The sequence below is a fragment of the Rosa chinensis genome, chromosome 2 (assembly GCF_002994745.2).
Source record: "Rosa chinensis cultivar Old Blush chromosome 2, RchiOBHm-V2, whole genome shotgun sequence".
NCBI lineage: Eukaryota > Viridiplantae > Streptophyta > Magnoliopsida > Rosales > Rosaceae > Rosa > Rosa chinensis.
The window spans coordinates 68,735,958-68,760,954 of NC_037089.1; the positions used below are offsets into that span (position 1 = coordinate 68,735,958).

Genomic DNA, 24,997 nt, shown 5'->3' on the forward strand with positions numbered 1-24,997 from the left:
CTTCCACAGACTCGACTGTTGTGATTTGTCTCATCATCTTTTCAAGTCCAACTGTTGTATGTTCATACGCTGTGTTGACTTGGTTTATGGATTCACTTCCAAATTTTGCATAGTCACGTGAATCCTGTTCATTGAAATATTGTTGGTAAGACTCGATGTTGCATCTGTCTTGTAATCTTTATCGAGTCCTGTTACTGTTCATCTTTTTATTTGTTCTTTGAATCTGAATGAGTATTGCCACCCAAAGCTCCTCCGCAGTGCACAGACTGCGACAAAGATTACGTGGGCCCAGTATGAGGTAAAAGTAAAAAGGAAAAGGTACGTGAACGACAAACTTTAGGTCCCTATAAGAAAAGTTGATGTTTGGACATGGAAATTGTCTTGTGAATTTCTTTTGGTTGTCTGAGTAGTGTTAATTGTTACTCTCTGTTACTCACATGTTAGCCTGGAAATGTCGTTTGACAACGCTCGAAGACTTCGAATCATTATTCCGGGAAGATCCTGTCGAGCGCAACTCGTTGACGCTTCTCATGCCTTAGGGGTATGAGTCAAGAAAAGTGGATCTTCAGCTACTTAATCTACTGAATAACAGAATGAAATTCCTTGCTTAGACCTGTCGACTTCGAAATTAAGTAAGAGCGATTTAATTGTGCTTTAGTACTCGCCATTTGACGTTGCTTGTGAAATTTTAGGATTTGTAAATTCTGAAAGCATGGTTTCGGCGAGTGGTACCATATAAGGCGTTTCTTTGGGGTAGCCGAGGAAGCTACGCGATTAGAAGATTTATAGATTTGACTAAGGTCACCCTATGTAGTGTGTAGACCTCCTCAGAAATGGTTTAGCAAGTTAATGCGTATTCAGCATGGGCCAGAAGTGTATCATAAGGAAAGAAGGAAAAGAGGTGGGTGTCCACTGTGCGACCTCTATGGCGACTTCTCGAATTACGTTTCTTCGAACCACTCGTATGTGAGGTAAGAACTTCCCTGACTCGAGTTTTTGGACGTCGAGATTCGCGTATGTACGAGGAAATAAGGCTACCTTGTTTCGTGGACAAAACGGCTCACCTCTAGGTGAAAGGTCATCATGTAAAACGTATTTCAAGGAAGAGCAGGTGACACTCTGGTATTCTGGCCATTTACAACAACACGTGTTACCGGTAAGGATCCTAGAAAGACTGCGAGTAGTTCTTCCTTGTTAATAGTTACGTTGACTTTTATCGTATTCCTTTGGTTGATTCTGTTTTCCAATTCTCTGACATCTATAAAGTTCCGGTTGTAGTTGAAGTCGTGGCAATTTTTCCAAATCCGCTTTAGGAGAAAGGAAAACTTGGAAACTCTTCTGCAAGTTGTTTTGGTAAAAATTTTCACTTCCTTTGCCTTCCCTTCTTGGAAGTTTACAGTTGTGGCATTGGAAATCATTTGGAATTTCCTAGAGCTCAAATTCCTTTTCTTACGAAATTTGCAAAACGTAGTTTTGGCATTGTTTTCGGTTGCTTATCCATATAAGTCAAGTTCAACGTAAACTGTAGTCAGGGAAGATATTCTCTACACTACTAGACGATTGGCAACCGAAAGGCAAGAAGGAGACGTGCAAAGAACGAAAGGTAGAAAGCTTGCGTCGTCACCATCAGGAACGCAACTTGCGACTTCAACGACATGACTTGACATGGTCTGAACGACGGGTGGTCTGGAAAAGCGTTTTGACGTCAAGTACGTTACAAGTGTTGTTCATGGTTATTTAACCATCAGCTTCTCTAATTTTGGCGATGTTTTCGAGATCAACGCTGTACTATGTGTGGAAGCATGTGAGCCTTCAGTCTTCAAGAGGTAAACCTTTGACGGTGATCCTCGAATTTCGTCAGATAATGACGGAAGCACTTGTTGAATCTCATTTTCAAGACTAATCATCAGTCTAGTGTCCAAAGATCCTTTGGCACGGGGAAGTTGCAGGTAGGGCAACATGATTCGATGTTGATAACACAACGCATATCGTCCACGTAGTAGGAAGAAGTGCTTTGTTTTCAAGTTCGTGGAATGGATGCGTTAGCCGAGATGGCGGTCATAAACGAATACGTAACGAACTCGGGTGCATTACGAGAAAATTTGTAAAGTTTCGTCACGTGGAAATTCGTGGAATAATTGTTGGAAATCGGCTGTTAGGTTCCGTCGTGTTTTTCTTGTATAGCTTGACTAGAAAAGACGGATACTCAGCCAGCTTTGAGCATGATTGTCCTTTTGAGGACATATATGTCTTCCACGATGATGAATCGTGAATTCCATGTTAGTGACAACCAGTGAATTGTTAACAGAGTGTTTTCCATTGGACGTTGATGGTTGCCAGAAGCTATGAGTCGCGGCGACTACGTCGACTTGCTCTCATAGTTGACATAGGTTCCGCAATGGGAACATAATTTTACCTGTGGATAGTCGTGATTTCACCTACAGGTGGTTGAGTATGTCTCTTGTTCGGTCCAAATTCCCGGATAACTGTGTGCTTGTGATAAGCGGGAATTGAATGAAGACGTGAATCGGCTATGAGTTGCCAACAGTGGCAATATTGAGTTAGGGTAACAGAGTTAGTAGTTACCCATTTTTATTTGGTATAGACATAAATTGTCTGTGGAAATGCCAAGTATGGCAGTGTTATGAGGAGAGTAATGAGATTGTTAATCACTCAGTCCAGTTGTTCTAACAAAAGTCTTGTGGTTACAGAAAAGTGAAAAATAGCGGAGCAAAGTGTATCATGTTGGTGATAACTGAGGAACACTTGGTAAAGAGAAATGCTAGCTCCGGTGTTGATATGTATGACTAGTAATAGTCGAATTGTACCACAAGAAATTAGACTGAGAAATAGTTATGGGTACTGGAGTCCGACATGAGAAGTGAAATGTTATTGACCGTTTGACCAATCATGAAATTTCGAGGACGAAATTTATTTAAGGGGGGTGGAACTGTGAGCCCCGGAAAAGTTCATCGAGTTGAAGTGGAATATTTCGATAATTTATTTATCGATCTCAATAATTGTCAAAGTGCTCGAGGAAATTTTCAGAAATTTTCATAAAGTGAAATCCTCGATTTAAGGATTGGATGATAAAGTGCACGACACGACGAGTTCGTGGGACTTTTCGGGAGATTTTTCGGATACCCGACCTATTTGTTATGATTTTCTGAAGTTTTGGGATTTTAGAAATTAATTCAAGAAATAGAAGACAGGTGGAGCGATCCTAGCCATCCACCTCTTCCACCGCTTCATCAGGGACGTCCACTGTTAATTGGGTTAGTTTATATATATATATATTAAAGAAATAGAATTTCTACGGTGCGATCTGGACCATTGATCAAGCACCGCTTCATCTTGGCCCTTGAATAGAATTGAGATTAGGGTCTTTATATTCCTTGATCAGATCAAGGATGGGGATCAATTCCAGAAAACTCGAGAGAGAGAGAGAGAAAACCCGAGTTCTCCGACCCGGAACGCGACCGCGACTGGGTCCGACGGAAAACGCCGTCCGGCCACCTCTCCGCGGCGGACCACCGGCAACAGCATCGTCTCGGTGGCGCCTACGTCCCTGTGGTCTCAGATTGCCCATGCACCGGACGGGGAGGGAGAAACGTCAGTGAGAAGGTCTGAGTCTCTCCGGCGAGTTCTGCAATTTCCGGCCACCGTCGGAGCTAAAAGTGGTATGAAAAACTATCCCCTCGTCATGCTCTACAACCCAGCATACTTAGTTTTTCAATTCGATCAAGTTTTGACAAATTGGTTTCTGGGTTGTTTCGGGTTCGACGTCATGGTTGCCGCCGGTGACTTCTCCGACACTTCTGGGCTTGGTTTTCGTCTAGATTGCGTCTATTGAGGTGAAATTGGGAGGCTTGCTGGGTCGATTGCATCAGAAGCATTAGTTCATCATCAGTTGAGTTTCGGCAGTGAGTCGATTTGGTCGGAATTGATTTTCCAAGGTAAATTTGGAATTCTGAAACAGAATCGTTCTTCTGTCGAATTCTAGTTGTGAATTTGGGTTGGTGTATTTCCGATGTTGCTTCATTTGCTCTTAGAGTAGTAATCGGAAGTTAGGGAATTGAAATTGGCTTGGTACGGTGAAGTTGATATCTCTCTGTGAATCTGTCATGTTGTCTTACTCTGGGTGTTTGGAGCTTGTGAATGAGTTGTTGTTTCTGTGTTGATATTGTAATTGTGGACTGAGATTGGTTGCATCTGTTGTGGGTATTGGAACTTTGTAGTCAATTGATTGTGGTGGAGCTCGGGTTTGTCCGAAATGTGTGTTTAGCTTGTTAAGTGTTGTAGTTAGCAAGCTGGAATATGCCTTGACTTGATTGTAGTTGATGGTTGAATGGGTATTGTGTTGCATGTTTGAAGTTGTGGCTATTGTAAAGAAATTGTGAATTGGTTGTGGAAATTAAAATAAAAAATGTGGTGAAGCTATAAAGTGTTGGGTGTCCATAGTAAATTACTATGTGGCGAAATTATTAAGTAGAGAAAAGAAATTATATTCATTGGGGGGCCCTAGTAAATCGGGTGCCCTTAATGAATATTTTTGGTCGATATCGTAATTTTAAGTAATTGTTCGGTAATTTGAGTTAATTATCGAACTAGTCTCGATTGGTCAAACAATGGTCAAAAGTGGTCAATCCTGGTCAAACCAGGAAAAATTGGTTGGACGATTTGTTAATCGTCGAAATTTCCTATAATTGTTCAATGTGATATTAACGGTTGAAATGTCGGAATCTAGGACTCCAGTTACCCGAGGAACAGAAGGTTCGTAACTCTCGGAATACGTGAGAGAACGCATCGGAATCCAGGTAGGGATTCAGGACTCTCCTCGGTTTGTGAGTTTCTTTTATATTTTATTAATGTGATGCATGATAAGTGGTATGGGTTGGTTATGTAAAATGCAATGCATACTAACCAATCCGTGAGAAAATGTGTGATGGCTTGAGAGCGAAAGGTGGCTCTGACTTCCTTGGGTTCGATCCCCTTAACCTCCGGAGGGTTAGCTATACCGGTCGTCCGAGTATCTGCAATCACGGACTCGGTACGTGTGTATAGCTAGGTAGTGGACGTTCTCGCTACGCTTACCTGGTGATAAAATAATTTGAGGTAAGGTCGTGTAGTGGGTCTATGGGACCGGCCATCAGGTAATATTGGGATTTGGCGCCGTGTTTATTTAAGCATCATGCATCGGTTTTCAAGTTGAAAAACCTTAAAGTTTGTCGTTCTTTTAAATATTTGGTTTAAATATGTTTTCATACTGGACAGCCCAAATATTTGTTTATTGGTTTTGAGTCTATTTGAGGTAGAGTTCCTGTTGAGCAGCGAGGACGAAAGCTCACCCCCTACAACAGTATGGATGCAGGTACTGTGCACTGGTGACGGGACAATAGCGGATGGAGCTGGGTGTGCAGAACAAGTTCGGTAAATTACCGTGTGAACCTTATTCTACATTCTATTTCTCGAACTTTGGTTCTGGAGCTTCTTGTTACCTAGTCTCGTGTCATCATTTAGTTGAATTCTCTTCCATTGAAATCTATACCTCGTGTGATCCTTATCCAAGTACTGGAAGAGTGAAATAGATTTCAGCAACTCAAGTTTTTCACCTCAAAAATATCGGTAGCTTCCGCTGTGTTTCGCAAAAAGTTTTCTAACAAAATGCCTAGCGGTCCTCTAGAATGTGAATCGAGCTTTCGGTTTATATTTTAGAGCCCCGCGGCACTGTGACGTGCCCAAGCTGGTGAGGTGCGGTTTGGGGCGTTACACTGATGATCAGAATGTGTAGATGATCTTATAGGACGCAGAGGTCATTCCCTGGTTTGGTCTTGTTTACATTGATTCTTAATTGTTGGGAGGGATGTCCTCTTTCCTGCATTTGTACCTTAAACTTCTATTGAATTAAGAGGCCTGGCCTTTTTTAACATTCCCAATTATGAATTGATATCTGAAAATTCTGCTATGTGAGGTTGTTTTGTGATCAGTTTAGAGAAAAGAAAAAGTACAAAAAGAGAGGAGGTTCTCAGCATTGCTGGTTTGACGATTAAAGCCGAGCTTGTTAGCTGAACAAGTTTTTAACAAATTTTTTTTACTGTTTTGCAATATGTTCTATATATATTCCCAGTGCTCAAATAATTGTGGGAGTGACTTGCATGAGCTAGCAAGGTTGAAGTTCCAATCCACGAGGAAAGCTAAGATTTTTTTTTTTTTTTTCAATAAAACTAAGATATTTGGATGCTCAAACCGCTGAAGATCTATGTATCTTTGAACCAATCCCTGTTCTCCAAGACTGAACGTTTGAATAATGTATTAGGACAGTCAAATTCTAATCGATTGTCAAGAAATTCATTTTCCATTTCAAGTTGCACATTATTAGAAGATGCTCTAAACTTCAAAGACTAGTATGTGATCTATTATTGTTATATATTTTCAGGGTATCATGAAATTGGTTCTTAGGAGTTTAGACTTCCATTCAACACACAAACGGAAAATGTCAAATGAAATTAAAAGTGTAAGCTTACTTGAAAATAGTTGCTATAGCATAGACATTTTGACACAAAAATGGATCATATTTCATACTAATGACGACGACCAAACAACAGTTTTAAATAAAAACAACAAAATGCTCAGGAGTCAGAACGCCAAAATTGTATTTATTTTTCTGATTCCAAGCTAGGAGCCTAGGATATTGTATCCTCAGCAGTGGGGAACAAATTAATAGCAACTATTACTCAACAATGGTACAACAATGCAGGCTTTCTACGTATTAGTTAGAAATTCTTCTGTATTTTTTCACTTGCAACTCCATCTGCTAAAAGAATTGAGGTGACTTCCTGCAAACAAAAGACATGACAAATGTCAAATTTGCACAGAAATTTGATAGTGGTAGAAATCAATCTGAACATGCTCAAGTTAATAACCAGAATCAGATCCACAAAAGCCAACATATGTGCAATGCATTAGCTTTTAATATTGTCTATGATAACAAACAAGGCACCTCACTCACTGGGCAAGTCTATACCAAAATATTTTTCAATCTACATTTCTGTACATGTATAAGATAGTTTTATGTTCCAGTAAATTGTGCAATCCATTTAAGTAATCAAAAGTAAGCAATTATTAGACCTTTGCTGGTAAGTGCAGGCCTGGTGCATATCAGAAAAGTCACTAACCCATAAGACGGACATGATAACACAAGTTACTATGCAAATGTCCAGAAAGTTAAATACATTCTAAAGATGTCTAAACCATGTGAAATAGAAAGACATTATGGGAACGTTAGGAGGCATGAAAACCAATCACAGTAGCTATTTCTCAACAAACTCAAAACCAATCACAGTAGCTATTTCTCAACAAATCAAACACAATCACAATAGCTATTTCTCAACAAATCAAACACAAATCACAGCAGGAGTCATCTGTAGATAATTGCAGAAAAATTAGTAATCCCAAAAACAAATTCAGTAATCACAAAATCAGTAATCCCAAATCTTCAAACTCAGAAACTCAAAATTTTACCTTATACGGCGACTTGGGGACCTTCATCGGGGTCGTGATGAGCTCCGTTGACCGCGTCATCGTCAAACCCAAACGGCAACAGTGAGGAGGACTAAGGAGATGACAAGGTTCGGTGGGGACTAATATCGGGCGTCGCCGGTGGAATCACTCCGGAGATGAGTTTCTAGTATTTGGAGAGGAGAAGACCTGGATTTTGGGTGGAGTTGAGATGGAGAACCAACGTCCTTGGCTGCATAGAATTGGAGAGTCTACAGTTCGTCTGAGGCTTTGTACTTCGACCCACATTGTTCTTTGGGAAGAGATCGATCTGGGCCGTTGGTTTTCATTTAAAGAAATGGACGGCTGTCCGCAACCCATCCGCGGATTATGTATAGCAAGGACGTCCTCTTTGGAACCTTGCTCTGTGTGTGTGTATAAATCCTTAGCCCACCCCACTCTTACATATATCAGTGAAAATCGAATTTATGACATTTACAGTGTTGAAATTATAACTTATCCACATGCTATAGCTCACTGACATTATTAATGTTTTGATATTAACACACAATTAATGCATTCCCTGCTTTCCTCTTTATAACTTCCCTTGCGTTCTTCAGCTGGTTTAGGCTAGGGTGATGAACCTTAGACATATTACACATGCAATATTACTCAGCATTTTCAAGCCAATCCGCTGAGAGATTAATTGACAGTGAAGCCACTCGCAGTCAGTACAGTTACATTATCTGAGAAAAGGATCACTGCAGTCGATCTTCTGCAACAAACCAAAACAATAAATTAAGCATTCTTTGTACTAATTCAAGAAATCACTCATCTACTTTATAAAAAACTAGTCATTGCATCCTCAGAAAGCTTCTCTAAGGGCATTTCGGGCAAGATTCGCTGCTAGCAAGCTCCTCTCTCTTTAGACGTACAAGATGCAAATTGAAATGATGCCACTTCTCTTCAAAGGTCAAAGTGCGGTTCTTATATTTGACCACGTCAAAAGGTATGTATGTTATGCAGGTATACATGTATATATATGTGTGAAGGTTTAGTATGTGTATATATGGTGGTTGTTTACATGCTCTGTTATTGGAATCGCAAGTCTTTTGCCAATTTGCCCGGCCTCATTCTTTATTCCACAATATTTTGCAATGATTGTTTCTTTGGGGTACTCTCTCCTCTGAAGTCTTAACCAAGAAATGAAGAAATACATAATCGATTTTGTCATATTCTATCATGTTTAATTGTGAAAGCGACAAAAATGAGGCCTCCGATTGTTGTACTGGGAAGCCAAGAAGTTTCAAGAGTCTTCATCGTTGCTATTGTTTAACCATTCAATCCGTTGCTGCAGTTTATGCGAAATTGAATCACAAGTCAGTAAGATTGTTTCCACACAGCGCGCCACTACTTGTGCGTCTGAGCTTGCGTCATCAACGACATCAAACCACCTCAAGCGGGCGGCCGTAGCCTCCATGATATCAAAAGGTACAGTACAACTGGCTCACTCACTCTGCTCACGGAAACCCTAGGGTTCGTTAAATTCAGAGAAAACGAGAAGGGCGGTATAAGGGCCTGGAATTTCAGGAATGAAGCCGAAACGGTAAATAAATAGAGTTGGGGAATAGAGAAAGGGGGATGGGGAGAAATAGAAATGAGAAGACCATTAAAACAAGTGCAAGGAGTCATTCCATGGTTAGTGGTCAGCCATAGAAACAAAGAGAAATTCTATAAATCACGAACAAAGAAGGAACTCAACGCAGAGGAGAAATCTCCAACTTTTTTTGTTTGTTTTTTGTACAGTTAACTTGTAGTTAACTGAGAGTTACACAAAAAAAATAAAAATCGGTGGAAGAGTGATGTGTCATTTATCAAGACCCTTATATTAGACTGACAGTCTAAATTTTATAAAATTGAAGTAAATTCACACCCTCACTTTAGAGGAACCGAATCCCTCTACGCATGTGCAACATTGGTCAAGCATTCAGCAATGGTTCCATCAAAATATCGGATGTGTTTCCTAATCTAGAGGAAATGAACATTGACAATTGCCCAAATTTGTGGGAATTGCCTGCTGAGCTCTCTGATTTGACTCATCTAACAGTGCTCGTATCACCAATTGTGACTTGCTTTTGTTTTTGACTCGAGGGATCCGAAATTTGGCGAATCTAGGAGTATTGAGGTTAAGGTTCTGTAGAAGCTTGTTCGAGTTGCCGGGCTCAATTGGAAACCTCAAAAAGTTAAACTTCCTTGACATATCTTATTGCATCAGCATTGAGGAGCTGCCTGAGTACACATCAGTGAGATGAGCAGTTTAAGAAATGTCGACATGAGAGATTGCTCAGGATTGAAAGAGCTGCATCTATCAATTTGGATCTTGAGCAGTTAGAGGAAGTAACATGTGATCAGCGCACAGAAGGGTTGTGGGAGTAAATAGCTGGTTTACTTGCTCACCACCAAAAATCCAAAAGCATGTAAAATCTAATGTCACAAGGATTTTTCTGTTATTTAATTTGTTATATCATAACATCTTGGTTAGAAGGATTTCTAGGACTACTGTAAAGTTGAGTTTATTGAGCTAGGGAGTGATTGTGGCTTTATCTCTGTTCTTCTGCTAAAGAAGAGAGAGTGATTGCTTGTTCTTCCCAGAAACTAATACTACATGTACAGGAAGAGAGGTGACATTTCAAATGGATATAATTTTACTAAAATCACAGCCCTTACAGTGGTACTGTTTCAATAGGGAAAATTATACACAGATTACCAATTTTTAACCACAGATAGCAGTTGATGTGGCTTTGCACATGAATAATTGCAGTGATCGGTTATGGAATAGTTCATCCAACACACCCTGTGGTCAAATTGATAAATTCTGCATTGCACTTCCAATCATCCAATGGGAAAGTTGCTACAGTCACATACCTTCCCCTGTAGCATTTTCCTCGCTTTCTTCAGCTGGTTTAGGCTATGTTGGTGAACTTTTGACAAATCACCAACCTATATTCTCATGGAATGGTAATCAGTATTTTCACGCCAACCACAGAATGGAGCGGGAAGCCACCTCTCATTCAATAAAGTTGCACTATCTGAGAAGAGGATCATTATCTTCTGCAACAAACCAACGGATTCTTCAGTCTTAAATTAAAAAAATCATGCATCTTGATATAAAGATTTCAAAAAGGTAACTGGATTATAATTTCTTGAAGTTGCATACTCAAAAGGTGCAGTGATCTCTAAGGACCATTCGAGCAAGATCCACTGCTCCACTCTTTTTGTAGATAAGATGCAAATTGAAAGCTGCTTCTCTCCGAAGGTCACAGTAACCCGGTAATAGATTCTCAGCAGATTCGGGGTTCTCATGAGGAAGTTTAGGGAGCGGGGAATCCTTCTGATGAATTGCTAGAACATGTTGATAATACACAGCTGCCAGAGTCACAAGGCCAATGTGGTGGAAGGCCCTGGCTAGGTTGTACAAAGCCTCCTGGCTGTTTTCACAAAGACGCAGGTTGTTGTAGAGGAATGCTAAACCCTGTGCAACAGACTGGTGCCTGTTCTGAAGTCTGAGTCCAAGTGCTAAGTTGATTAAGGCGGTACCAACACATAGATTAATCAAGGCATTCTCGGGCAACAACTTATAAGCTTCAAGGTATTCTCTGGCAGCATCTTGATGACGGCTTTTTCTTGTCAAGTGATGCCCTGAAATGATCATGGGAGCTGCACAGTCTTTGAGTTTGTCCCGCTTACCACGTAGAAACTTAAAATGCCTTGCATACCAGTCATCAAATCTGGTAATGACTTTGTAATAGCAATTCCAGGCAGCATAGCTGTATGGATGCTGGTCTGCAATGTATTTTACACAGTCAAGCCCATGCTCAGGATCAGGAGTGTTGTATGCTATTTGCGCTCCAAGAGACCGGAGTTCCTCAGCAACAGAAGATATGTTGCGAGTCACCTTCAAAGCAAGATTTATAATCTCCAATGCTTCGCAATATCTATGCAAGGAAGCCAGTGATTTGCACAAATCTATTATGAGGTCATAATTCTCTTTATCCTTGAGAAGATCAGGGAGGGGAGATTCTTTATGTATTTCCTCTGGAGGATCTTCATCTGAATCATCACTTTGCCAGTCAGCTCCCGCAGCCATTGCCTTTGCTCTCTTTTCTTCCTTAACTTTTGCCTTCTTCTCGAGCAGCTTCTTCGCTCTGTTAGCTCTGCTCATATCTGATGCCGGAGTTACTGATATAGATCCACAAAGTAGGTTATCCGTTTGGTGGTTATTCAGAACTTTAACTCTTTCTAGCAGCACACTTTTTGTGAGCCTCTTTTTCACTTTCACCTTTTGCTGAAGTGATTCGATACATAATGCCTCACGCACAAGAGGATAGATTGTATCCACAAATTCCTTAGGCATCCCTTTAGCTCTGTAAATATGGCAAAGCTTCAGTTTCACCTTTCCATTGCACCACCATGGTTCTGATTTATCAGTTTGGAGGTCAGAACAATCAAGATTGTTGGGAGGAGATAGCAGCGAAATGGCATCCTCTTCTCTGGCTTCTTCAAGAAGAAGAGAAGCCAATGTCAATCGGGCATCAATATTGTTTTCGAGTGCCTTCAGAGCTTTGTAGAAGCACAAAATTGCTTGTGCTCTGTCATTTAAGGACAAATAGCATCGAGCCATTTTTATATGCAAAAAGCCATTATTAGATTCTGCGGTTCCTTTCAGCATCAAATAATACTTCAATGCAGAACTATACTGCTCAAGACTCATGAATGAATCTGCAACTTTAGTAATTAACTCAGCATGATCTGCACTTCTCTGTTCAAGAACATTAAAGAGCATTTCTGCCTTCTCCATATTTCCAAGGTAAGCATGGCAGATTCCTTCTTTAACTTTCATGTCCAAGGGCAGCTCTTTTTGAGAACAAGATACTAACCGTGCACGCTCAATATGCTGAAGAGCATCACTGTGTGCATTATTTTGCATAAGCATGGAAGCTAACAGATCAATGACGCTCAAATCAGGCTCAGTTGGATGACCTTTGAGATATTCCCCCAGAATATGAACAGAACGCTCAAGCTGACCACATAGTTTGTACATATTTGCCCCGGTCTTGAGTGCTTCAACATCATCAGGACAAGTTTGTACTATTTGTTCATACGATGTAGCAGCTCTTCGGTAATCTCCAACCTTAACATAGAGAGAAGCACGGCAATATTTCAGATTTATATTCTTAGGATCCGCTGTTATTGCTCTTGAAAGGCAATAAATAGCTCTAGGAGTTTTACCTCGCGTATTGAACCAGTCAAAAAGCAGTTCCCATAGAGATGAATCTCTTGGTGCTAAATGTGCAGCAATTGTGTAGAAATTCAAGGCTTTCATTTCATTACCAAGAGCATGATGGACAAGTCCCAGCGTGTGATATGCATCAGGCAAATGTGGTGCTTTCATAATAACTTCAGACAAGATGGGTATGGCCTCTTCATAACTGCCTAGAGCATAATGATAAGTAGCATCACCAAGCATTCGAGTAATTTCAGGGGTAAGCTTGTTTCTTGATCCTTTCCGCCTCCCTTTTTTCTTACGCTTCCTTGATCTCCTTTGCATACCATAATTCATGGCCTCCATAATTTCCTCCATGCTTGCTCCAGAAAGATCATCCTGCCTGACCTTCTTTACCGAACCTCCAGGCCGGTTATCAACAAGTGCTTTTCGTTTTTTCTCAGCTAGAGCCTCATAATCCATTCCCACAAATTTCTGATAAAGTTGGTCAGTAAAAGCACCATCTTCCACGAGATCCAAAGGATTAACCCCATCTTTGAAAGTGAGAGTACTCTCTTCCTCATCCTCATTGTCGTCCTCTTCCACTTCCCCATCTTGTTCATCATCCTCATTGTCTTCTTCATCCTCTTCGTTATCATCTTCCATCATGTCATCCTCAAGACCCACAGCGAGAGCATACTGTGAAGCCTCTTCATTATCACCAGCAGCATTGTCCTCTTCATCCATTAAGATGTATAGGCAAATAAATCCTCTTGGAGATCCCAAAAAGAACAAGAAATGAAGAAAAGCATACACTGGCTAAAAATAGGTGACACGCAAAACCTGTTTTGCCAATACTGTCATCACCATTAGATTACTCACAAATACCATCTCAAAGCAGGACACAAATAAAACATGATCCAAGAATATCATAAATTTGCAGCGAACTGATTCATAAACAGCTATAGGATAACAGGTACAGACTAAAACCAATGCTTTCAAAGTCTAAGGCAATCAGGGAACGCATAAGCCTCAATACATTGAAGCAGCCGAATCCAATTCATACAAAAAAACGAAGGCAGAATTTATCATTCAAGCATGATAGTCACTCCAAGGCACACATAATAATCATTTCCCTTCTACCCATCATCATCCAAAACAGCATCATTTATCCAATTTATTACTATCGGCGAGAAATTTTCCAATCAAATTTGAACCTAATGATTTCTCTCCTTTAACTTATTTCCATACCATCCCGGAAAATTTTACTGGGCCAAAATCAAATTTGGCAAATTCAAATTCCTGTTAAAACAGCTTTCAGAGCTGATTCTCACATTTCTCAACTACAATTGGGGACCCTTTCTCCTTCCAAACACCACCCATCAATGTAATAACCTATTGCCAAATTGTTGAACACCAAGCACAATTCTTTAAGAAAATAAGGGGCAAAGAGAAAACTATTCAACTCAAGAATTAAACTTTTAACTCAGACAAACAAAATAAAAATGTTAGAATTTGGGGAGGGAGAGAGAGAGAGAGAGGGTTTACCTTGCAGAGTTCCACTAGAGGTGGGGGATTACAGAGGCGGAGGTCGGAGGTGATGAGTGGTAAGGATTGGGTCGGGCACCCTGTCTTTTTATTGCAAAGACTTGGACGGGTTTTCTATCTGGGTCAAGTTTTATTACCCGAACTTCAGAAGAACATTTGTTTCCATTTTTGGGAAGCTTTTTCTTGGAGTTTTAGTTGTTGAGTTTATTTTTCTTTTGAGCCAATAATTGTCAAGTATTTATTGCTATATTCGAAATTTCAATTTTGAATCTCTCTTCTACATTCATTAATCATTATAGGGGCGGCCAAAGTGGCACCGAGAAATTAATAATTTATCTAAATCAAATTATCAATTTCAATTTAGTTCAAGTCAACCAACTAACAACTTTTAGTGTAACTGACATAATCAATAATCAAGGTAACGTTATTCTCTTTTTCCCTTATCTCTTTTCTCTAAATCATGCAAAGTGGGTTTGTCCACTTAGAGGAAGGCTCAAAGTGAACATACATGATATATAGCGCACCCAGGAACTCTCCATCAGTACCTCGCGCACACCCATCACCATCCAGCTTGAAGGCACCACCTAGATTTTGTATGCAATAATAGTAATTCACCCAAATTCTTTTCTGCCTCTATTGGCTATATTTTCTAATTTCTAGTAGCGCCTTCATGTGTTATTCACGAAGCCTATTTGATTTTGGTGGCTCAGGAGACATGTGTACGTACATTTTGTGAGACCCATGAGGTAATTAAGTTTGCTCAGTCACATTTCAAGTGTTGAGCGAATTAATTTAATAAATTTTATTTTCATTAAATTTTGGTGTCTACCCAACTGTACTAGCCCTATTTCAAAAAAAAAATTGCGGGTTTCATTCCCCATATAAACTCCACTCCCCCTCCAAATTTCTCCACTCCCACGGAAAAACAGAGAGAGAGAGAGATAGAAAGATCACAAAATAGCAAGATTAAAGCTAGTATATCAAATCGAAAGTTCGAAACAGATACAATGAGACAATTACTAACGACATCAATGCAACATGAGGTTCACTTGTTGAAACACAACCAATAGCAAATATTTTCTTGTTAGTTTGAGATAACGATTTGTATACATATAAGTTCAACCAATAGTCCGTGGATAACTTCTAGATTTAGGAAGGGGTGTTGGCCACCTTGGGAGTACAAATGAGAAGGCGCCTCGCCCAAAATCAACGAGGTTTTCATATGGACTGATTAATGTAGCCTCCTTTAACCTTTTATCACGAATGTTACACGTGACAATAATGCGACCAAATAATTCTAGATACAAAATATCATCATTATTTGGATCGAAAGCTAGCATTGTAATTGGAGTCAGTATGTGACATCCGGGACTTTCGAAAACCATTGTGCTGAGGGAAACCATTGCACCGTTCGCCACCTCACTCCCTCCGCATCATTATCACCATCATCTTTCAACTCCCAAACACTCATACCGGGAAGGGAGGTATCAGGCATTTCAGAAGGGTGCATGGGAATGGGGACAACGGGGTGGGAGGAAGACGAACATATTGCTTGGTGTATGGAGAGTCTCTTGACATACACCACGGAAAATGTACATAGTTCAGCCACTCGGTATGTACGAGCTATATATATGATATCTATAGATATAGATAAAATTTCATATCAGTTTATTCACTTATTGTACGTATGTCTAATTTTTTATCCCATGCTTTGAAGCTGTAAAATCAAAAGTCCCGTGATTTATAACATATACGGATGCAGAGGTGTCAAATGGCTAACAAATTGTAAATTTAGTTGCTGAGAATTCAGGTGTAATTTTTTTTATCAACAATGCTTGTTTGTTGCTAAGTTCCAAAGTTCTCATCTCACAATAGCTAAACTGACACAGTAACTAGTGTTCAGGCTAATGACTAAAATCAAATTGCATAAAATTGGACAATGACTAAAATCACAGTAACTAATAGTCCAGGCTAAGGAAGAATTTATTTTGCATAAAAAGACTCCCCCAGCAGAACTAGGTTATTTTGAGCTAATGATCGATCTGGATACACAATTACACTTATCAGTAGTTTATTCTAATCATAGTCTGGGAGGGGGTGTTGGCCACTTTGGGATCACAAATGGGAAGACGCCTCTCCCAAAACGAACCGTACTTCTATATGGAATGGTTAATGTAGTTCCCTTTATCGCTCTTTCAGAAATATTGCATGCTACAATGTGGTCAAACAATTCTAGATAAAGTATATCTTCATTATTTGGATCGAAAGCCAGCACCATGATTGAGTCAAGCAAAGGGGTCTTCGAGTAGAATCCCCATTCGCGAGTTAATGGATTTCCGAAAACCATTGTGCTCAGGTCAATGATGCCTGTCAAGTTATACCAATCATTTACATCGTCATCAACATCATCTTTCAATTCCCACACACTCATACACGGCATAGGGACGTCAATAGTTTCATGAGAGAAGGGAATCGGGACACGTAATTGATTAGTAAAGAAATGGCAAATTCGCAGACGTCCTCCTCCGCAGACAGCTAAGAAGGGAAATTGTCCATACCTTTCTGGCAATTCAATAAAATGAAAACCAGGACATTCATCATTGTTGTTTTTGTTCGAGTAATAGTAGGGATCCAACCCAACAATGAAGGCATCTTGATAATCAGCATTCAACCAATATAACATTCCATTATAAGGAACGCCTCCGCTGCGATTCAGATTGTCCAAACGAAAGTTACATGTGCTCATTATAGTCGATTCTGTCCATTTACCTGTTTCTGAAGAGAAGATCTCAAGGTTGAATTTAAATGGGGATGAGCAAGGACCTATTCGCACAACAGCGTACCTGAAATCAGCATCAACCTGGATGATATCACTTTCTTCTTTCTGATCATCACCATCTTCCTTATAATAGGGATCACAGATGAATCCCACTCTTACTTCCTTGTAGCGTCGAGGGGTGGGCGGAAGATGAACAAATTGCTTGGTGCATGGATTGCAAATGTAGTAACAACTTTGAAAAGTTGTGGTTTCGCAGCACAAAACCAAGTCATTGCACGTCCCGACCACAATTGGCCCATCATCAATATCATCATCTGTTTCTATGAACTCTGGAGGTTCAAAACAGCGGAGGAAACTCAAAGAGAAGTTGTGTGTTTTGAACATCGGAAGCTCGAGCTCCGGCAATATAAAAAACTTCCTCATGTCCTTGGCATCCCTGAAGATGATAGTACGTCCCACCGGCGTTGGCTTTTGGTCCTGACGACTTTGGAGCCATAGAAAACGGCACTGAAACTTTTCATCAGAGATGAGAGAAGACCACCGTTTGCATACGCACTTGCATTGGAAGGCAAATTTATTGTGAGGAAGCCGACAAAGGATTTCAACTAATAACATGTCAGGGAGATGATCAATACTAGTCTTCAACTTGCTTTGCCATGGTGTTTCCGGTGATGATTTTGATTTTTTTACGTGGGACTGAGACCCAGATGGCACGTTAAGTAATCTTTTTGTAGCATTAGTACCACAATGTCTTCCCATGGCGGCAGCTGCAGAAGGCAAAGAACTCAGTAATAGTAACGAGAATAAGATTGGTATATATAGAAAGGAATAGTAAATGTCAAATACTACCCGGAAAGGAATCACCCCTATAAAGTCGAGTTTTTGTTGTATACGGAAAATTTCAAATCCTAAACTCATAGTACAATATGGAATACTAAATCTGACCATCTGTTAGGCAATGATGCAAGTAAGGAAACAAATTAATTAAGGGGATTTGATGGCTGTGGTATGACATTCTCGCGCGTCGAGCTTCGGGCTTGGACCGGGACACGTGGAGATAGAAGAGGGAGGACTTGGCAAGTTGGCTAGAACAGATTTGGCGGGGGATGAGAACGCGATTTGAGAGCGTGCATGCTGCTGGGATTGGGATTGGGATTGGGATTGGTCTGTTGAGGTGGATTCAGTGATGGGCTGTGAGGATAAGGAATAGAGGGGTGGTTTAAGGGAGGAATGGGGTTTAGGGGTAGTAAGAGCAACTCCAACAGATTCCCTATATTTTGATTTTTCTCTACTTTAGGGAAAATAAGCCTCTTTTGCTCCAACAGATTCCCTATAATTATCTCTATTTTAGGGAAAGTGAGGAGAGAGAAAACCAAATTCCCTATATTTACAGCAAACTCCAAAATTTTAAAGAAGAATATGGAGATTTTATAGATTACTGTAAACTAGGGAATCTGTTGGAGTTGGAGAAGAAAACTAGGCTAAAGGTTTGACTTTTGCTTCTCTATAATACAAAAATTATAGGGAAGCTGTTGGAGTTGCTCTAAGCTAAGGTACTATAATTGTCAGCCAAAGCAATTTTTTTTTCTTACGTAAATACTTCTTATGTATAAAAATACTATGAAAACCAAATTAATTAGAAAGGGAAAACAAGTAAAACCAAAAATAGCATAAAATAAAAAAAATTCTCCCACATACATAGGGTACGTAGAAATTTCGTGTACGACTGATGTACCAGTGGTATTCACCTCAGTAACTGACTAAGAAAATTATACTCAATCACTTTTGGATGTAAATCCAATGATGGAAATAATTATTTGTATGTTGAGTTGTTTTGTTTTTACCATACCAAAAGAGTACTAATGAAGCCAATCATTAATGACCACTAGCAACGTGTCTGCGTTTCTCGCGGGTAATATTATGATGTTAATAGAAAATAGATCGACTAAAAAGAATAATTGTTATTTATTTTTTAGACATAAAATAATGGTAGTTTGGCTAATTACACTTTTACACTTTTATTTATTTATATTCTATTAACTTAATTTGATAATTATGTTATTGAAGTGTATTATAGGTACTTCAAAATTTGGTGAAGCCCTTTGACACAAAACGAGGGCCTCCATTTATAGTAGTAGGATAATTACACTTTTACACTTTTATCTATTTATATTCTATTAACTTAATTTGATAATTATGTTGTTGAATGGTATTTATAGGTACTTCAAAATTTGGTGAAACCCTTTGACACCAAAAGATGGCCTCCATTTATAGTAGTAAAGATTTAGAACACCAGTGGTTAAACATAATTTTTTTAGTTAGTTACTGACTAAGTGAACATTTAAAAAAAAATATTTAAAAAAAAAAAGAGATGAGGCTTGGGACCCAAGGTGGCTTTGCCACTAATTCTAATGATGAGACTTAAATTATTCTATGAGATTAGCGTCAGGAGACATTAAGGTTCAATGCCCTAAACCCTATATAGTCCTAAACCACTATATGTACTTTGTTCTAGGCCAATATTATAAATCCACATGTAAAGTGAAGGGAGATTGGTCTTTTAGTATAATTTTTTTTTCACCTCCAGCAACCACATAAATAACTTAATTTTAAGAGAAAATCATTCAAATAGCGTCTGAACTTTTCTAGATTATTAACTTTTATACATATGTTTTGAAAAATATCAGAATGGTACCTAAAGATTTAAGCCCGTCCCAATTTTCATACCTAGCAACAGTAAAAATGTTTACCCCGTTAACTTTTGAGGGATAAATTCGGTATTTTCGAAACAATTTTTTTTTTTTTTTGGAGTTCTTCATACCTATACTGTACCAAGAACAACTTTGTTTGTTCTCATACCAGTACCAGAAAAGTATACCAATACCTAACATACCCAATACGAGATACAAAACCCATACCATAGACCCACCGTATACCTAGATTCAAATACCCATATACATGTATCCAGAAGAACTCAAGAAGATCGGCAAACAATCCCAGACCACCGCCAACAGCCGCTGTCATTCCAAGAACATGCAGCAGCCGTGCTCAGACCCATACTTGATCGGAACCCGACCTTCATCTACATCAACGACCTGAATTCGGAGCCATTTCAGCCTCAATTTCTTTGATTCTTTCAATAATCCCCATTGTCGCTCGATTCTTTCATCTGCTACCACTGAAAGCAACACAAGAAAAGTCGAGAAAGATGGTAATTATATCATTTTTTGTGGCAATAAAAATTTGTGATATGTTGTAAATATTATATATATGTGGCTGTCCACTGTAAATACTAATTAGTTATGCCCTTATGATGTAAACACTACTCCTATATAAAGGGGTCTAATGAAAATGAAACAGACACTTCTACCTCCTCATATATTCTATCTTTGTATCCTATCTCCCTTATTCTCTAGTTTACAACACGTTATCAGCACGCTTTTGCTCTTATTTTTCTTCTTCTTCATTGAACTCCATGATGATCCGCAAGTCTTATGGTGCAATATAGTTGCTTATGACCAATGCTAATGATCTATGAGTTTTTCTCTCATTCTCAACGAATTGCTTCATATATAACAGAGATATCTTAGATTATCGCATAACAGATATATGTGTTTCATGTTTATCATCTTTGTTCTTATTACATATGAACATAATATTTTTTTTTATGCGATCATATAATTTGTAGATATTTTATGCATAATTATTGAAAAATTATATTTCATATGCGGCTTTGAGAACTACATGTTCTAATAGTCAAGACTCGAGTCCGCTGATCAAGTAGTCTTAGAACCTATGATTTTTTAGACATCACACGAATGTTTTTCTCGTGTTTTCCCTATAAGATCTATTGTTCATAGTTATGAACACTTCGAAACCTTTGTTTCATATATGATTTTTCTATCATTTTTCATAGAACATACTGTTTTAATACTTATGGATCCTGAAATGTTGCATCTTTTCCTTTTGTAGAAAGATGACGCATTTGACAAAATTGGACTTTGATCCTCTTGAAATTTCTGGCAAGAATTATTTGAGTTGTGTTCTTGATGCAGAAATTCACCTTATGACTAACAATCTTGAAAATGCCAACAAAGTTAACAATAAGTCATCTGTGCAAGATCGCACCAAGGTTATGATTGACAGGACCCGCCCCGGATTTCACCTTGAAAACTGAAGCGGCCCTGCGGGGCCCACCTTAGAAGAAATTCTATCAAAAATTTGGTGGAACTTCCTCTGAAAATGGACTACCCAAAACCTGTAGAAAGACAAAACACTTCCAAACAATCCAACCACGTTCTTCTGGAGCCACCATGCTCCCTAAATCACACATCTCCCATTTTACAAAACAATTATGAACTTAAAAACATTAATCTCATGGGTTATCAAAGCAATCTAATGCACCAGATAGGGCTGTCAATTCCGACACGACCCGATAATACGACTCGAAACCAGCACGAAATAAAGCGGGTTGAACCCGCACGATTAAAAAGCGGGTCAGCCGTGGGTCAACCCGCCATGACCCATTTAATAAATGGGTCGGCCACGGGTCAACCCGCCAAAGAACTAATCAAAGTGACTCGGATGAAGCGATAACATAGTAGGCTGGCAATCCAAGTGAGAAAGATGGTAAAGAGACCTGCATGTTAATGGTTCAAGAAGATACTAATCAATACATCTAAGAGGTAAACATGAAACCTTGGGGAAGGAACAGAGAAGTAAAGCTGTTAAAATGAAAAACTAATAATAGAAGGTAGACCTCCGTTACGGAGGGCTAAGGAAACAAATTGCAGAAGTTACTCCAATATCAACACCATCATCGAGAGTTTCACGGCTCAGACCAATTTTTAGTCCTTTCAGAGCTTTAGACTCTAGCAAACTAATGGAAACAAATTGAGATGCAAGGTCGGGAACCTCCTGAAAGAGGAATTAAAATGACTACATGTCAGGCAAACATATATAGAAAAGTGGTCTTTAGTCTCTAAATTAAAAATACAAACCAACAATTTTGATTATATAAATTTTGCAGAGTTCACCCTCTGGATGAACAAAGACAATATGAGGTTGGCTTATACTGCTAAGATTACGTATGGTGGGGTCAAGAATTGGTAAACATGGTACTGTACTTAGAAAAACACTTGCACGCTTGCTGCTGGTGGCATCAAGTCTATGAAGACCAGAAATTGCATGAAGAAGAATCCCAGCATCAGGAACAGATGTTCCAAAGCAACCAATAACATCAAGTGATGAGGCCAAACCTCGATACACGCCGATACGTTGGCTTCAACCCAACAACACCACAAACGCTGGCAGCCTCACACTTCCGCCAGTGTTACTTCCAAACGATACCATACTATGCCTTTCCTGATGACCCTCCGGCACCCGTGTCGTGTCCCATAGGCTTGCAGTCATCTAATGAAGCAACAGATGCACGACCTGAGTAAACCAACTCCAGTTACCAGTGGCAGACACAAAGAACAAACTTCCCCTACCCCATTTTCTTCGAGTCTCAATGAAAGCAAGCTTTTTCAGTACCCACAAGAAAAGGGGCCACTCACACTCTACATTGCACATACAATACTAGACCAACTTCTCCTCTATTGAACTACATTTTCGGTTCTTATTCCAAGAAGGAAACCTACATTGGATGCTTAACAAAAAGAATGTAAACTACGTACACAACCCACAAAAGCCTGTCAATATTCAAAAGAGAAGGGGCGCCTAACATTCAAAATGTCCATGAAATACTAAAACTAGCTTGTTCATTATTCAACTACATTTCCATTTCCATCAAGCTTTAATTTGAATTCAATTAAAATAACGAAAATTTCACAAGTAAATTGATAAAACAAAGGTGACCCAGAACATCCAAAACCTGAAAGGCGGAGCCGTCGGCTTCGGCGGTGCTACCCATCCCAAAGTCCAAACCAAATTGGTCTTGCCCACCACAATCCCACCCAACTCCTTGATCTTCCTGACGGCGGTGACATTTCAAAACCTACAGCCCGCCGTGGAAGGCATCTCCGCCATACAGATGTTGTCCTTCACGGCCCAGCTCCTCAGTCCGGTGAAAAGCTTGTCGTCGAGTTAGTGGGGCCGGAGAGGAGGGAGTCGCGGGTGGAGAGGATTGGGATTGGTCTGTGAGAGTGGAGTGGGTGACGCAGTTGATGTGAGAACTAGTAAGAGAGAGTGTCATTTTGGTTCGGGTCGGTTACATGGGGCTTCGGGTTTGTCAACTTAACCGTTTGAAAAAATAGCGGGAATCTTAAAAAGCCCAGTCAAAAAAAGGACCAATCAAAGCCTGATCACCGTCCTTTGTTTTCTATGTCATGTTGGACATCATCATTGTCATCGTTTCATAAGTTCTCCTAGTTCATCTAGGAATTTATTTCGGGGTGACTTTTTCCTGGTGTGATCAGGAAGCTCAAAATGTAGAGAAAACAAACGAAACTAAACTTTCATCATCGACATCATTTTTCAATTGGTTCCTTCATGTATGTGAAGTACAATGTAGTTGCATTGGTAAGTTTCGCTATAATTCTAGTCTTAGTAACGAACAAGGCCAAAACTATCTAAATGCAACTATTCTAGTTGATGGGGATGAAGCTTACACTTCTCTGAGGGATCATTTGACATCATAATCCAACAATTTAGGTTTTTTATTTATTTTAATTTTAATTTTTATTAATGGTCAAATAGTTTTACTAGAATTATGAAATCACCATATGCAGCTACGTAACCAAAGGTGTAAAGTAAATAATCAAGACCCCGTGGACAATGTTTCCAAAAGAATATTTTTATCCTACTGTGTCATCATCCAACACATCAATACCATCTCAAGCAAAGCAATATATCTTCTCAAAAAAAAAAAAGCCAGAGCAATATGGGATCAAAGTTAAGGAAACTAGGAAAGTAAAAAATCCTAGGAGTTAAAAACATATTATGTGCTACTATAAAAAAAATTAAGCATTGACTAGTAAAAAGATAGTCATTATAAGAAGGGTACTTAGGTGAGTTAGGTCAAGGAAACTCTGTAGGTACAAGTTTTGATTAAATTGGTGTGTTGGCATTCCATACAAAACGGGAAAATATCTTTGAGGTTTAACTTTCTTTATTTAAAGATACTTTTCTGTTTATGAAATTGTGTATTTGATTCCCTAGGGTTTTTAGGATTTTATGGATATCTTGGAATAAAAGCTCTTTCCTAATAGAAGTCTAATTAGGGTTGTTTCTGGTTTGTTTGAGTGGTTGTCGCTGGTTGAATATATATTGCAGAAATATGCACGGCAAAAAGTGGGTGGAGAAACGCAAGAATAAGTGTAGGTGTCTTGCATGTTTTTTTTAGTTTGTGTCTTCACAAAGAGTCAAAACACTTGGTCCATTCCATGTATAAGTGTTTGTGATCATAGTTTCATATGCATAATACTCTCTCAAGATCAGTAGGGAGACTGTGAAGAAAGAAGAACAAGATTTGAAGATCGTTCAAGTGAAGGAGTTCTAGAAGGAAGACAAACTTTGTATTAGATTTTGTGTGAATCTTATAGCCGAGCTAGTGCTATTCAAAGTTTGTAAAATAACATATCCTTTTCAATATGATGATCTTTATTTTGGGTTCTCAAGAGTAAGAGCCCCGCAGTGTTTTTAATCTCATAATTGAGGTTTTCACTGCGTAACCAAAATCTGGTGTTTAGTTTGTTATTTTGGTTTCTGCTGCCCAGTAAGGATTGATTAGTGCACTGCAATCCCCGTTTTCCAGAAAATCATATTCTGTCCTTATATTTTCAAACTCATATTCATATCATACTAAATGCATATACACACATACATTAGATCCAAAAACTCTTTTGACAAGCAGCAGTACGTGCTGATGCAATTAGTTAGGCATTCAGCAGATATAAGAACAACAGTAT

At 39.2% G+C, this 24,997-nt stretch overlaps 1 protein-coding gene and 1 long non-coding RNA gene across 6 annotated transcripts; one reads left to right on the forward strand and one right to left on the reverse strand.

Moving 5' to 3' along the window:
• Positions 1–3,416: 3,416 nt before the first annotated feature.
• Positions 3,417–5,494, forward strand: LOC121051398. 3 transcript variants are annotated; one of them, XR_005805577.1, is made up of 3 exons: positions 3,417–3,956; positions 4,748–4,817; positions 5,361–5,494. It is a non-coding gene; the product is annotated as an uncharacterized LOC121051398 (long non-coding RNA). The 3 variants fall into 3 exon arrangements; XR_005805580.1 differs by having other exon boundaries at positions 4,756–4,817; positions 5,372–5,430; XR_005805578.1 differs by having other exon boundaries at positions 5,372–5,424.
• A 4,685-nt stretch (positions 5,495–10,179) lies between these two features.
• On the reverse strand, positions 10,180–14,461 carry LOC112187181 (transcription factor tau subunit sfc4). 3 transcript variants are annotated; one of them, XM_024325863.2, is made up of 3 exons: positions 14,309–14,461; positions 10,715–13,603; positions 10,180–10,605 (listed from the first exon to the last, which is right to left on the reverse strand). In XM_024325863.2, the coding sequence occupies exon 2, from the start codon at positions 13,505–13,507 to the stop codon at positions 10,715–10,717; it is 2,793 nt and encodes a 930-aa protein (XP_024181631.1). In that variant the 5' UTR covers positions 13,508–13,603; positions 14,309–14,461; the 3' UTR covers positions 10,180–10,605. The 3 variants fall into 3 exon arrangements, with proteins under 3 accessions (XP_024181631.1, XP_024181629.1, XP_024181630.1); XM_024325861.2 differs by having other exon boundaries at positions 10,180–10,608; XM_024325862.2 differs by having other exon boundaries at positions 10,180–10,608; positions 10,715–13,617; positions 14,309–14,447.
• Between the last annotated feature and the right edge of the window lie 10,536 nt (positions 14,462–24,997).